We start from the raw sequence: 15980 nt of genomic DNA, 5'->3' as shown, positions 1-15980 counted from the left end.
AACAGTGTCCTGGCCTCCCTCAATTTCTGTTTTCTACAAAGAGCTTCACCACCAAGTTCTGAATTTGGTATAGGAACAAGAGTTCCTCATTAACAATATGTGCCCAAGTCTGCTGGTCCATAAAGCACAAACTCACTCAGCATGTAATAGATTTTAAGTGTTCCCATTTGTAATCCTTTCAGAAAATACCAGTCCTATTTGTTCTCTAAAAAGATAATGTAAGACTGAGAGAAACCAAGTCAGCCCTTCTCCCTCTCAAGCAAGAATGAATCAAAAACCATGTGGCCTGCTCAAAGGGTCTAGAAGCAGTGAGTACAACTAGCACCAGGCCTTTGGTCTTCAACATCACACTCCAGGAAAAAGAGATCAGGCTCCTACCAGGAGAAAGGCTGATTCCAGGACTAGACAGAAGTGCAAGAGGAAACTGTTTTGCCAGAAAGTAAAAAACTGCCCCAAAAGTAAAAAATTTTTTTAAAAGATGGAGGCATGGCACAAGGAAACTGGAGCCAGCTTGAGGGGAAATCCTACCGGCAAAATGTGAGGCCACTCTAGCATATGCGTAATTAAGAGAGAGCAATGACTAATGATAAGCCATTGGAAAAAAACAGAAATTTATCAATCCATACTGAGAATATAAAAGAATGCTTAGTCTCAGCTATTACTAGAACAGGAGTTGGAAAAAATGAGCAATTTACAACAACCATCACAGTGAAGAATGGTTCAGGCAGGACTACCACTGAATATTCAATACTCAGGGTGGGGCTGGGGGGGTGGGGGGGGAGGCAGGCGGATATACTGATGAGGAGCAGGATATGTGCATGGTCTTAAAGTATCTGCCCATAGATTACTTAGCAGTTTCAAGTGGGGAGAATATTTAACTATATAGTAGGAAAACCAGAAAACACATCAACTAACTAACATCACAATGGACAGACAGAAATTACATGCCTCCAGATGTCATACCCTTAGGAGAACATGACATTACTTCAGTAATACACTAAACTTGAGTGCATAATCTGAATCTAATCACAACAAAACATCACACCCACCTAAGTGAGAAACTTCCTCATAAGGCCAACAAAAAGGGACTATAGTCTTAAAAAATAAGAATGTTCTAGGACAAAAAGAAGTTAGAAATTTGTTTCAGAATAAAGGTGATAAAGGAGATGTGACAATTTAATGTAGTATCAGATCTTAAACTAGATCCTGTACTTGAGAGGGGCAAAATGCCATTAAGGACATTATTGGGTCAACTGATAAACAGGAATACAAATGGCAGGATTACTGTATCAATATTAAATCTTCTGAAGTTGATGTAAGGGAATAGCCCTGTTCTTAAGAAACATAGCCTGAATAATTTTGTGGAGAAAGACCATATACAACTTGCTCCCACATTCTGGGTTAAAAGTAATTATACTATCCTTAAATTTTTTGTAAATTTAAAATATTTCCAAATAAAATGTTAATAATGGAGGAGAGAGTCATACAGATGTCAGGAAGAACATCTCTTCCACACAACTGGTAAACAGGGAGGCAGGAGAATAAAGTGGCTGTAAGACAAATCTGGCTACAGCCAGATGTGATGTTAATTTTGAAGTAAAATCAGAGTTGAGCAGGTGGCTTAGGAAAAGGAGAAAAGGGAAAGAATTCTATTAAGACTATAGAAATTTATACTTGATTACGTACAATAAATCAAGAACAAATTTAATAAACAGAAATCACAGCAAGTGAAAAAATTGTCGGATAAAAAAAATCTTAGGAGAGATTAAACATTGAAAGCTCTAACTAGTACCAAAAATAGTCAACTATCTAACCTCAAAAGTTAGAAAAACACTTAACTACTTTCATACAGATAAGGTTTCGGTTTTTCATTTAACTTACTTTTTGGTACATAGACTATTCATGGTGAAAAACAAAGTTTAGTCCAGACTACTAAGCAATAGATTCATGAATAAATCAATGAAAAGCTTAATGTTCAGGAGAAGATAATAAAAGTGATACAGCACGGATGCCTGGGTGGCTCAGAAACGGAGCGTCTGCCTTTGGCTCAGGGCGTGATCCCACAGTCCTGGGATCGAGTCCCACATCGGGCTCCCTGCATGGAGCCTGCTTCTCCCTCTGCCTGTGTCTCTGTCTGCCTCTCTCTCTGTGTCTCTCATGAATGAATAAATAAAATCTTAAAAAAAAAAAAGATTTAAAAGTGATAGAGCAAAGGAAAAAATATTTTTTTTCAAGAAAACACGGACTTAAGTCCCATCTCTTCCACTGACTAATCATACAGGCCATAATGACTAAATGGGCAAGAGATATGACCAAGACAAGCTTCAATTCTTTATCTATAAAATGAGTTACTTGCCTGGTCACTGGTACTAACTCTCGTAGATGCTATGATGGGCAGGAAAGGTTGGTGTATTTCAAGATGGCCATAACAGAGTATCTCAAATATTTTAACCCATTATCTCCTTAAGTCACTAAAAAGTAATTTCAGGATTTTTACATTCAAAGACATCTTCAAGATTGTGCTGCTCATTGCTTAGGTCACAAGATCTATTTGGTAGCCAAAAATAGCTATTAACAAATGTTTCATGAATAAGTGCTTTGGCCTCTTGGCATCTGGTGACTTAATATTCTCAGTTCTAACTATTAATGAATAATCTGAAAAAGAGCCCCTGCATGGAATCATTCCTAACGCAGAACTCTGACCCTGACACCCTAAGGCTGTAGAAGCAAGTCACGAGGAACTGAGTGTATGCAGCTTCACTCAGCTCAACCACTCAGCATATCTGTCTTTACACCTCTGCGACCACTTTTATGAAGTAACAACTGATTCCATCCTTAAATTTTTAAATTGAGCTAAAAGAAAGCCAGATGCTGGTGAAAGTAGAATGAGAATGAAGATGACTAAGAAACCAACGGTGAAACTGGTGATGAAATTTAATGTTCTCAGGGTGTTAAGAGTTCAGAGTTCCAAGATGCAGATCCTGTGAGTAAGCGAGGGCTGGTGCCAAATGCTCTTCACTGGTGCCCAACCCACGTCATCTTTTTAAAAACATACATTTCAGGGTGACGCTGCTCTACTCAGAACTGTCTGTTCAGCTACAGTTTGGGAACCCTCTATCTATCCCACACTCGAGAGCTCACACCAGAGCAAGAGCCACAGTTAAGGCTCATCATAGATTAAAACTGCCATGGCTTCTTTCTTTTACTCTTTAAAAAGGTTCTCTGTTCTCTTTTTTATTTTTTTTAAAGCAAAATACTTTTGTAAATATTACAGCAGCATTTCCATCAGAAGCTCCTGTTTATTCCTTTTATAGAATCTAATCTTTCATTCAGGAAGTGTAACATTTCCTGAACCAACTAAATTTTGTCATTTGTTCACCCCTCAAACTGAGGCCAGTACTAAACACCATCCAGCCACTTAAACAAATTAACCATTTTTAGAGGTCCTAAGCAGATTTAGATACTACAAATGTCAGTGGCATACAAGAAAAGAGAAAAAGTTGGGGAATCCCTGGGTAGCTCAGCGGTTTAGTGCCTGCCTTAGGCCCAGGGTGTGATCCTGGAGTCCTGGGATTCAAGTCCCACATCGGGCTCCCAGCATAGAGCCTGCTTCTCCCTCTGTGTCTCTGCCTCTCTCTCGATCTGTGTCTCTCATGAATAAATAAGTTAAATCTTTAAAAAAAAAAAAAAAAGAGAGAGAAAGGAAAGTTAAGAAAGAGTTAACAGGCAAAGAAATTCACAAAACAGGCCTCTAGTTGGAAATTCGACATGACGTCTATACAAAATGTATTAAGCGATGATTAGATAAGCAAGCATGACCTGTTTAATTTCTTAGAAAGAAGGTCCATAGGGTTATGTCTTCAAAATCAAGTACATTTATCATACCATAATTGGGTTGGTCTGGCTGTGCAGTCTGTGCAACTAGATCTTTATTATGACGCAGAAACAATATTGTGTTTCTCAGAGTAAGTGCATGATCAAAATATCTCTGTGCTTCTCCTTCACCAGTGCTCTGAACCTAAACCAAGAGAAAATAAATTGTGCAATATGACTCTCAAGTCATTCATCCTAATATATAATAATACAATAGTGACATTAAGACATTAGAATCACTAAGCCAAAAATTTGCCCAGGCAACATCGAAACAAATATTAATCTAAATCTCAATTGTTTCCATTTGAATTCATCTTTGAAGATGACAGAAATTACTCCAGCAAATAAAACTAACAATTTTAAACAACCAAATAATACTAAACTATACCATTATACGTTGTATCTCCCACATATTATTCAAATACAGTGCTTAAAAAAAAGTTAAGATCTATATTCTGCTTCATCCAGAAAAGTACTCCAATCCATGGTCACCAATTATACCTCTAATTCTCATCATCATGTCCACAGTTCTGTATCACTGGCTGCAAGGGACAATGGAGTATGTGATTCAACACAGCTGTTTCGACACTACTAAATATACAGCTTAAAATCATTCAAAAAGAATTCACCAAGTCCCTATTATGTGCTGGGTATGACCTGTCTAGGAATGTAGGGACAGAACAGTGGACAAAACCCCTGTGCTCACTGGCCTTACATTTTAACACATGCTTTTCTGAAACTGAGTCAAGTACTTCTTTAACATGTAAAAATACATCACAGAAACAACATAGGAAATGGAAGGACAGGTCTACAGGGGAAAATGACTAAATTAGATTGACATTAAAAAATAAGATCAATCAGGGTATTTGGGTGACTCAGTCAGTTAAGGGGTCTGCCTTTGGCTCGGGTCATGATACCAGGGGTCCTAGGATCTAGCCCTATGTTGGGCTCCCTGCTCAGTAAGGAGCCTGCTTTCTCCTCTCCCTCTGCCCCTCCCCCTCTGCCCCTCCTCCCTCTATCTCAAATAATAAAATCTTTAAAAGAAATAAGATCAACCAATAAAATTTAATCAAAATGAGGCTTCTTAAAATAGTTACGAAACTATTTTTAACTAAACTTCAGACTAAAAAGATTTCCCATGAATGACCATGCAGCATAAAAGGATATAGATATATAAAGAATAAAGAAATCTTCCAATTTGCTACCTGTGATAAGACTAGTTGAGGTGAGAAAAATAAAAATCAGGAAAACAGAACTTAAAATGTGCTAGAAAATAAATTTATTGGCAAAAGATACATAATTTATTAGAAATGGAATTAACAAGATATTAAAAGCACTGATGGAACAATAGATGTATAAAGGTAAAATAAAAGAGACTAATTAATAGCAAGGATTATCTCAAATATAGTTCTATACTATCAAACTAAAAATCCTATGAAGAAAGAGTGAAAAAATGTTATAGTCTTTTTATTAAGATATAAGGAAGTTAACAGAATCATCAAAAATCCTCTCAGTAGCACATTTAATATACAGAGTTCATCATTAAAGCATGAAAGGTACCAAAATTATTAGTCAAGGAAGAGATTCAGGACACAAACTATTTGCATAAAGAGCAGACAACAAAAAAACAAAAAACAAAAACAAAAACACAAACAGACAAAAAACCTAGGGAATGGAAAACCACAAAAGGTCAATCAAGATTTAGAACTAAAGACAGCTAGGGCTATCTTCATGGACGGACAAGGTGGCTAAAAGCAAATAATTGCAAAGTCTTCAAGAGGCTAAAGTGAGAATGGACATAAATATGGTAACCAGGGACACTGTTCCAGATTTAAGATAAAAGGAACAAAAACTTCAAATTAAAACTGCTGAAGAGATCTAGAGTCATGCTCAAAAAAAAAAAAAAAATTAAAGGCTATTTTAGAAAAATGTAACTTAAAAAATAACAAACTATTTCTATAGTCCATTTCATCAAACCAAATCATGCTAAGTGATAGATAAGGTCACAAATCACTTTGTAAATCACAAAATCTGTTCATCCACTTAATATTTTTAAGTGTAAATGACTGTGGCAGTATTAACGTGGAGAATGGGGTAGTAATGAGCAACAATGTGCCAAAAATCAACAGAATCAATATCAAGCAAGAAACTGTACCAAATGCCCTGACATCCCATACTGAGCAACCCAGATTTACCTTCTCTAGTTCTATAAGAAAGCTGTCCAGAGACTCATCCGAGAGTTTGCCAACTTCGAACATCGTGACTGCATGGCTTTTTAAATTCTGGCATAAAGAAACAAAAACAAAAACTAAAATGGATCTTAAAACCTTATACAAGTCTATTATGAGTAAGTTCTGATTTTCTCTTTCTATATGAAACAGAACATTTTATATTTATATTATCCTTTCCAATATAATCAAACTTAAAGGTGAGTGAGATGCAAGGCTGATTCTTCTAATTATAAAAGTAACCCTCACTAAAGTTACTACACTCCTCTAAGGAATATAAAACAAAGACAATTACATTTTGTGTTTTCAGGAATAAATCCAGTACTTAAAAAAGGGTCTCAAAGCATGAACTATTTTACATCTGATCTTTAAACACTGTCATATTCAAACAAGAATTTGACTTACTGGTGAAAGATTTCCCATCATTAAAAAGGCAGTAAGAGTTGAGTCAAATAGAAAAGCAATACGCTTTGTGTATCCTGTAGACAAACTCAAACTGCTTACACTGGCTGTGTCAGCTGGGAAAAAAAAAATCCTAATTTAGAATCGAGTAAATGAAAATTATTCTTTGCTTACCATTTGAAAGGAGAAAAATCTCATTTCAACTTTATTTAATAACTGTAGAGTACATAACTCAATATAAGCAATTTTGTAGTCCTAAGAAGGCCAGTCCTACCTACCTCCAACCAGAGAAAGTTAAAAAAAATATTTTTTTAAAGTACTTACTTTTGTAGTAAATTTCTTAAAAGCCAATAATAAACCAAGACTTGATAATTGTCAGAACAATAAGACTAGCTAGCCTAACCTTTAGACAAGCCACCTAGCTCAGATAAGACCCTGTGAACAGAAGCCTATGCTGTGCTCCCTCCCCACCCCAACATAAAACCACATGTAGCCCCCTTGTGTATTTACTATGCTTTGCTTCCCTTTGTGCTTAGGCCATGCTGAGGCCTTCCCTCACTCACTAGCTGGCAAGCTCTTATTCACCCTTAGTCCAATTATCATCCTCTCCATGAAGGCTTCACCAGCCTTTAGGCGACAAGAGAGCTTTTCCTCTGCTTCCCACAAGCACCAAAACACTTCTTGCACTGTTGTGATTTTTGTGCTCATACTGCCTTCTCTCTCCCTAGATATAATTCTCAGAAGGAAGGTACCCTATTCCTGTCAATGCCTAGCATATGGGTAAGTACTCAAGGTCTGCATATCAAATGAATGATATCGAGAACAAAGTCTGGAGTTAACTGTGAGTGTACGTATAGACACATGGCGTATCTATAAACAGACTCTAAATTAAACTGAGTAACTGCTAACCTGGATCTTCTTGACTATTTGTATCCGTGTCAGTAGCTGACGAAGCTTCTTGTACAGGACTCCTACTTTCCCCTCCATCCCATGATAGCAGCATCTTTTGTGGATCTAAAGTACTCCTATTAATGAAGAATACATCCATGTTTTAAAAACCATATAATTATCTTATATACAAATAGCTACCAATGTCAGTACTCAAATTATGAATATCCACCCAAATCCAGTCTTATGTGCAAGCCCAAAATTCAGATGTAGCCCTAAAATGCTCTGCCTACATACAACAATGGTTCTTAATTAAGACTCACAGATTGGGTTCAGGGAATTTGAGAACTCTTTAAAGCTATATGTAAAATACTGTATGTCCTTTTCTCTGGGGAAAGGGTTCTTGTTTTCATTAGATTCTAAAGATTCACCACACAAAAAGGATTAAAACCACTAATATATAGAGTTCACCTCAACTGACAAGCTGACAAAATTTCTGTACATAAAACAATGTTTTTTTCAAAAGGAAACTCTAATATACCATACTGAGTAAATGAGTTACTTTAATCTGTTTACAGATGGAACATTCCTCCACGATGAATGAAGCTGATCCAAATTTATTACTTGTCCCTTCTTATGGGCAAAGCCCAATCGGCAGTACATTGAAACAGCGTTCTGAAAGAACATAAAGGAAGAAAGCATTTAAAATAAACTACTAGATATCAGAATATTTGTAGAAATAAAATATTGTCATAGACTATGCTTATAGAAATCCTCAAACATTTTCATTCCATAACTAAAAAAAAAATTCTTCAGTGGGCCTACTCTTCTCCTAAGGTCTTCACATATATAGGAGAGAGTGCTTCCAGTTCTGTGGCCTGGCGCTCTCTAAGAAGCAGAAGTGGTTGCAGTGAAGCAGAAGTTGCTGCTTTAACTGACCTCATGTGTGAGTGCTGGCTTTCACGCCCTGGGGTAGAATATTGCTTCAGGGCCCTTATCTTGCTCTTTCATATCTTTGCAGGTACCCCTTTACTCTCCTCACTCCCTTGGATAGCCAATAAGAATCTGTCTGTATTTCTCAGTAGCTTATCAAGACAAAAGTCTGTAATAAAAGCCATTTGGTATTTATAGTACAAATAAAAAGAATATAAAAATTACATACCTTAACTAGGGATAAGTCTATTTCAAGGACATTTGCAAGCTAGAAAATAAAACAAAAAATTATTTACATTCCTAGAATTATCAGTATTACACAGTTATAATAAACAACTGAACCCATAATCAACAAAATTTTAAATTATGAGTAATTGAAAGACTGAATAAATTTTGAAATCAGACTTTCTTCTTTCCTTATGTCTAAGATGCTCAGAGAAGTATAAATCCAGATAGTAACCATAACGATGGAAGATTCTTTACCCTTTAGTTTCATTTAAAGTAAGAAAATGCTTACGTCAATCAACAGTCTACAATCCTTTTACCAAGAAATCTTTTTTAAAAAATTACTTACCAAATTCTAAGTTATTTACTAAAAGAAAGTTACTATGTATATATGAAAAGTAACTTAAGAATAGTGACTTAATATATTAATCATCTATGGTCTACCCATGTAGATTCTGAAAACATTTTAACCATATCATTAAATAATTTTATCTACTTCACACACTTGTTTTATAATCCTGAGGTCAAGTTCATTCATAAGACACTGTCATACTTACCTCTGCAACATTAGTATGCTCATCTATTGAAACAAATATCTTATAGAGTAGAGTTTCAAAATAATCACCTTGTACCCGATTCATTACAAAACCTTCAAGAGGAGGAACTAAAACAAAACAGATTTTTATCAGTGACACAGTTTTATAAAACAAGAAAGCATAATTCAAATCCCTATTCAAAAAGAGAAACCCCTACCTTAGGGACTAAATTCAGCTTTTGATTTATTTTATCCATTCCCCAGCAAGTTTTCTAAAACCCCCAAAGTTAAGGCCATATAGAACCTTGTCTACACAGAGGGACTCTGATAATAGAACACAAATTCTACAAAGAGTAACTCCACAGAATTCTTAGCATTTCTGAGGCAGAGGAAGTGCTGGAGGACACGAACTGGGTAGAAAGGCAAGGGGGCTGGGGCTGCTTCCGAATGGGGAAGGCTGCAATGGATGTGTTTTAATGCCTCACAGATAGCAGGGGTGACTAGGCTAAAGCAGAAAAGCAAAGGACAGAGTTGCTGTGCTGTACAAAGACCAGGTGGACAGAGTACTGTCTTTCTCCCATCATCCCCACTGCATCCTGAGAAGAGAGATAGTTCATCTGCATGACCAACACTTTTACCAGCAATCACTGGGATCATTTGCTCTTTAGAGCTTTCTGTTCTGTGTCCTCCTCAGTGGCCTCAATGGGAAGAAGGGCAAGATTTTCTTCAGCACAGGAGACAGCCCAGCAGTGGCTGTCCGCCTGAAAGTGTATTCATACTCGTGTCTCTCCATCTCTTTGATCCAAAAACTCTAATCCACTTTACTAGAGCACTCTGCCCAGCTGAAAACAAAGAGGCACTATGCCTTCCTTTAAAACTCTCCCCTGTGCATGTTTCCCTTGAAAATATCCTGGGAAGAAAGAGGGCCTAAGCCATCAAAGGGTTTGAGTATCCCTGTGTCCCCTGGTCCTAATACCATCTAATTGCACCCAGAACCTAAACTAATCCTAACAAAGAGAAATCAGACAAAATTTAAATGGTCAAAACAAAGACACTGCAAAAAATCACAATGTACATTTCAGGACAGGTTATTTATTTTCCAGATCTGGCTCATGTCCCTTTCTAATTTAGCATTATCTATAGTTCCAGTCATCCAAGTACTTTTAAGGATCATAGGTTTCTCTTTAGAAACCCCATATTTGATATAATTAATTCTTTTCCTACGCTATCAATTGTGTGAATAACAGCAAACATTGACTGAGCACATACTAAGTGCCAGACTGCTGCCACGTACTTCACATGTACAATTTCTTCTAACCTTCTTAACCTCATGAGATGTTCAACACTACACCTCTACATTTTAGAGATGAAAAAACAAGACATTTAAGAGGTTAAAAACACAATTTACATCTAGGTAAAAAGAATAACGCAACTCTACATGAAGAGGTACCATATAGTCTCCAATAGATACTAAATTAAAAAAACAAAGTACAAACTATAATACACCATCTGTCTAAAACTAAAACCACACAAAAAAGGGTATATACATACTCAAAAAAGGCTATGTACTTAGCATACTTTTGGAAAGATAAGCAAGAAACTTAACAGTGGACCTGAGAGAGAAACTGGGTACCCAGGCACAGAGGTCAGAGAGAGATGTTTCTACATTCTTCTAAAATTTAGAATTTTATATCCTAACAATTGCTTACTCAAAAATAGGTTGAAAAACAAACAAACAAACAAGCTCACATGGTGGTTGCAAGAGGTGGGGGGGTGGGCGAAATGGGTGAAAGGAGTAAAAAGGTACAAACTTCCAATTATGAAATAATTAAGTCCTGGGCATGTAACTTATGGCATAGCAACAATTGTTAATAATGCTGCAGTGAATAACTGAAAGTGGCTAAAAGAGTAGATCCTAAAAGCTCTCATCATAAGAAAAAAATTCTCTGCAAACTATGTGTGGCAATGGATGTTAATTAGACTTGCCGTGGTGCTCATTTCACAAAACGTACAACTATCAACATTACAGTTTATATCTGAAATTAGCATAGTGTATTTTAATTATAAGTCAATAAAAAATAACTAAGTATTTTAAACATGCTAAGAAAAATAAATAAATATAAAGGAAAAAATACCTGGAAATAGCCAAGAAAGTTATTAAAAAAAAAAAAAACTCACAAAGCTGACCTGGCCATAACTAATATTAAAAGTCACTTTAAGTCACTGTAATCAAACAACATAGTACAAGAATTAAATCAGTGAAGAAAAAAGGATATCAGAATTAGATCCAATGTAGAGGGAAATTCAATGTATGACAAAAGTTATACTTCCATTCAGTGATAATGAGTTATTGAAAAAACAGTCTTAGCATTTATCCAAATGTTACTGTTTTCCAGGTTGGGCCCTATTTCACATCAAATACAAAAATAAGTTCCAGCTATAGGTTTGGATTTGTATGATAAAAGTTTTTAAGAATTTTTAGACTATTTTTGTATGTGTCCTGAAGTATACTATTCAAGCATAACAGAAATCTAAAAGCTATAAATGAAAGGGGAAACATAATTTGAGCAAGTATACAGTTGGGATGCATGATGGACTAAACATGTTTTAACAACAGACCCTCTTGTGACTATTCTCTTCAAACTATCTCTCTCCCCCAATTTCTTTGTTCTATCCTCCAGAGTGCTTGTTTTGTTGAAACACAGCTGAAATGCATTCTCAGAAATCAACTTCTGGGGTCTTTTGTGCTAAATGTGCTAAAAGTGATGGCTTTCATGCTGTTAAACTGCTTTCCTTTCACGAGTTATTCCAAATTGGGGAACATCTCATGTTCCGTGGTGATAAGGAGGGTACATTCAGCACTTAGAAGAGCATGAGTCTGTCTGTACCATGAAAAATGCTGGACACTAAGAAAAAGCATGGCAAAAACACATCACTGTAATGGAGTAGCCATTCACTTGGCCTTTCTCTGACTACACCTTTCAAATGCACTTAGTGCTAATGTGAGTCAATGTTCAAACTCTCAAGTCAACAGGGACCAAAATGAACTAATCCAAAACCAATCTTTTTAGGTGACTCTCAAATGAGTCAACATCACTTTATCGATGAGAATAAAGACTACAGTAATGCATAATGCATTCCAATTTTCCCACAGTGACAGGAAGCCACTACTGGCCCTGTCCTCCAGAAATCATTTCCTTATCAAAACCTTTCAAATTCTAAGAATAGTATTTCATTTGTCATAGCATCAATTATACTAACCAGAATTAGTATTTAATTCCTTTCTGGCTGTCTTTCCAAACTTAAAATAGAATTCAGGTATGCACATGGTTCAAAATCCATGATTAAAAGAATCACAGACACATGCTACCACAAATAAAGGTCAGGACACACTACAGCACGATAACATCTCAGGATTCAACACTGATACAAAGGAATACTTTTGTAATAAGCCCCCATTATCACTCAATAGTCAATAGCAAAGTCATTCCCCTGGAAATTTTTGACCTTTCATGTTTGATTACACAAACATTAAATAGTATGTTTATATGGTAAGAGATATCAATGAACAAGAACAAAGCTGAAAGATATGCTGGAAAACATACCAGTAACATGTAACTTAAATCAAGTGCTTCTATAAATTGGTAAGAAATCTAACCTAGAGGAAAAAAGCTCCACTGTGGTTCAAGGATGTTAACCACATCACTGCTATAGTAAAAAAAAAAAAAAAAAAAAACTATAAGCAACCTAAATAACCAGCAATAGTGGATTGTTTTAATATACTGATCAATCCACAAGGAAATACACAGGGCTTTGATATTGGTTTAACTTGGGGAATGGGTGAAGGACGAAGGGAGGAGTAGATAAAGACAAAAAAGACAACAGTGACAGGAAAAAATAAGACAAGTACACAGAGTGAAAATATCAGATATGGCAGGACTGAACATCTGCAAAACCAGTTATGCACTGAACAAAGACAAAAAGGACACTATAATCTATAAAAACATTGAGCTGATTCAGGATGTGAGAAATTTATTTCAGGCTTCCATTATTTCAACATTGTGTGTACAACAACATGAAGATAAAAATAAGGAATTTAAATAAAACACACTGGCAATGTGTGACGATGTAACACATTTTCAAAGAGGAGACACCCTTCTTTGAAAAATTCTAATATCATAGGTCTTAGAATGCTATGTGTCTAATTTATTAGGGTGATATATGCAATACCCCGCACCTAGTAACCATTCAAAAATACTGGAAAATACTGGAAAAGTGTGTGTGTAGAAGCACACACTTACCTGCTATACAACTGTCATCAGATATCGGTACATCCAGATAAATAAATCCTTTGTTATATAAGCCTACAGAAGCAAAAATACTTGTTTTAGAGGGAATACTAAACATCAGCAAATTTAAAACAAAACAGATTCCTGATTTTCTGTAAAGATTCTCACAACAGAACGCTAGATGGAGAAAAAATAGTAAACAGAAGAAGAAAGAATTAAAGTTTTGAAATCTGTTTTCTTCCTATGCTCAGAACTACAAAAAGTACCTTATGATTCATTTGTATAAATTTCTAATGTATGTGAATAACTGTGGCCACAGTGGGGAACAACCGACTAAAATCACATTTCAAACGTAACATGCCTTAGGAAATAGTACTATGTGTACCTAATTGATAAAAATCGTTCTTTAGTGTTGATGGCTTAAAACAAGTTTTTATCGTTGACAAAAGACCATTTCTACTAACCACTTACTATGTACTACATTGTAATCTAGCGATCCAGAGAGCTGAGGGCCTGCATCGATGATCTTATCAATAGCGCATTTCTCAGGCAAAGTGCATATCTAAGAAAAGCAAAATATTTTCAATTAGGTTCTATCCAAATTAATTCATAAGTCTCCTAAAATCTTATGTTTAAATCAATGATTGTTATGATTATGATTATTATATATGATTACATATTATTACATGTTATGTTATATATTATACGATTATGATTATTATGTGTCATTAGCTGAATGTACCACGTATTTTTTTATCACTCTAGAATTCAAATGAAAAAGCTATGCACATAACTGTCAATTAAGATGCCATAATATGCTACCGACAGAATGGAGGACAAAGTAATTAGAAGTATCAACATTTGCTGTTAAGTATTAAGTGTTACCTAATAAATACCAATTTTTAATAATTTTAAGTGGGAATCAGATCCATTTGCTGAGTCTGAATCTCTCAGATCGGAAGTTTACTCAGACTCCACTCGGATATTATCAGTGACAGGAAGTTTGCTATCTTATGACACAGTCTGACGGCTGTAAGGAAGTTCTTACATTGAAGCAAAATTTCTAAGCCTTCTGCTCACAGGATTTAATCTGCCCTCTGAAGTAAATTAAAACGCAAACTAAAAAAAAGTCCACATGTTTGCCTGCATTCCTTCAACTACACAGAAACATGACCTGGTCTCTAGGCCCTCTGGTCCACTTGCCCACCTCCTTCCCTCTAAATTAGCATTTCTTTTACCATGAATAGGCTTATTTCAAATGTGGTCAGACCGCTGAGAATATAATTTCCCTTGATCTTGGCACTCTGTCCCTATCAGAGTACCTCTCTCTTCAGTACAGCACGCCAGCAGATTGACTTAAGAGCACAATTCCTTAGCAAACTGCCTGAGGTAAAATCCTGGACCTTCACTATCTCTGTGACCGGAACCATTACTTCCTTTCTCTGTGCTTACTTTCCTCCTATGTGAGATGGAGTACAAATAACACACACCCCTGGGGCTGCTATAAGAATCAAATGAGACAATATAAAAAGTGCTTGGAAGAGAGCCCGGTGCATCCAAGGTGCAGCAAGTGCTCAAGAAGTGCTGGCCGGTATTATGGCTGGTAGCTGCAGCATCACATCACTTCAGATGAAATTTATATCTAATCAAAGTCCCCAGATTACTGTACATGAACCAAGTCAAGTCTCTCTCATCATTTTATTTTTAAAGATTTATTGATTTATTTGAAAGAGAATGTGCAAGTGTGCACATGCAAGCAAGGAGAGGGGCAGAGGGAGAGAGAATCTCAAGCAGACTATCTGCTGAACATGCACCATGATGTGGGGCTTGACCTCACAACCCTGAGATCACGATCTGAGCCAAAATCAAAAGTCAGACGCTCAAGTGAATGAGCCACCCAGGTATCCCTCCCTCATTATTAAAGAGTATTTTTAAAACCCACCAATATTCTAGCCTACTATGGTCATTTAAAACTCTGAATTTATGTTTAATTTTCTTCAGGAAAACCAAATAGTGTTACTTTTTAGAAAAATTAAGAAAACATTCAGAATTAAAAATTATAAGATATCTTAAAAAATAAAAATCCTATGTCTAATTTCTAAAGATATCTACCTTTATGTCATCTTCTGTGATATATCCAGCCTGCACCACCCACCACGCCTCTATGGCAATCTCTACTGGCTTTACTGGTAGAAGATCACGAGCTGTTTTCCTTCTGAAAAATTTCTGCAATGGTAGAACATTTGAAAATTTGCAATCAGCCTGAAATCACTACTTTCTTTTTTACTGATCATAGTATAAGACTTTCTAACAGGTTAAATAAATATCTTTTAAAATTCTTATGCTTTAAAATCTGAAGAATTCTAGATATCTTAAATAGAGAAAGTCATTCTTCAATTATTTCGAAGTAAATTAGTTCAAAACACTAATCATCAAGTCTGGATCTAAATCCAGAAACTCAAAGGAAATTTAGGAGGTGAAAACGAATTTGGAGAAAGTGTCCTTATTTTACCCATCAAGTGACCACTGGGAGTGGAATGAGCAAGTAAAAAGACCAGCAAAGTTAATTTTAAAAAATAAATGTCTTATTCCTTAAATATTTTAACT

At 35.8% G+C, this 15980-nt stretch overlaps 1 protein-coding gene across 2 annotated transcripts in view; it reads right to left on the bottom strand.

Annotated features, from left to right (window-relative positions):
• FAM91A1 (family with sequence similarity 91 member A1) overlaps nucleotides 1-15980 on the bottom strand; it is a 42749-nt gene that overhangs the window by 17400 nt on the left and 9369 nt on the right. For both annotated transcript variants that reach the window (XM_072774396.1, XM_072774398.1), the window contains exons 6-15: nucleotides 15486-15599; nucleotides 13845-13935; nucleotides 13386-13448; nucleotides 9107-9213; nucleotides 8554-8592; nucleotides 7954-8066; nucleotides 7413-7528; nucleotides 6507-6619; nucleotides 6069-6155; nucleotides 3886-4018 (exon numbers count right to left, since the gene is read on the bottom strand). In XM_072774396.1, the coding sequence (XP_072630497.1) occupies nucleotides 3886-4018; nucleotides 6069-6155; nucleotides 6507-6619; nucleotides 7413-7528; nucleotides 7954-8066; nucleotides 8554-8592; nucleotides 9107-9213; nucleotides 13386-13448; nucleotides 13845-13935; nucleotides 15486-15599 (976 nt within the window). The remainder of the gene's footprint in view (nucleotides 1-3885; nucleotides 4019-6068; nucleotides 6156-6506; nucleotides 6620-7412; nucleotides 7529-7953; nucleotides 8067-8553; nucleotides 8593-9106; nucleotides 9214-13385; nucleotides 13449-13844; nucleotides 13936-15485; nucleotides 15600-15980) is intronic.

Source organism: Canis lupus, chromosome 14, assembly GCF_048164855.1.
Source record: "Canis lupus baileyi chromosome 14, mCanLup2.hap1, whole genome shotgun sequence".
NCBI lineage: Eukaryota > Metazoa > Chordata > Mammalia > Carnivora > Canidae > Canis > Canis lupus.
This window is presented reverse-complemented; position numbering and strand designations above follow the sequence as displayed.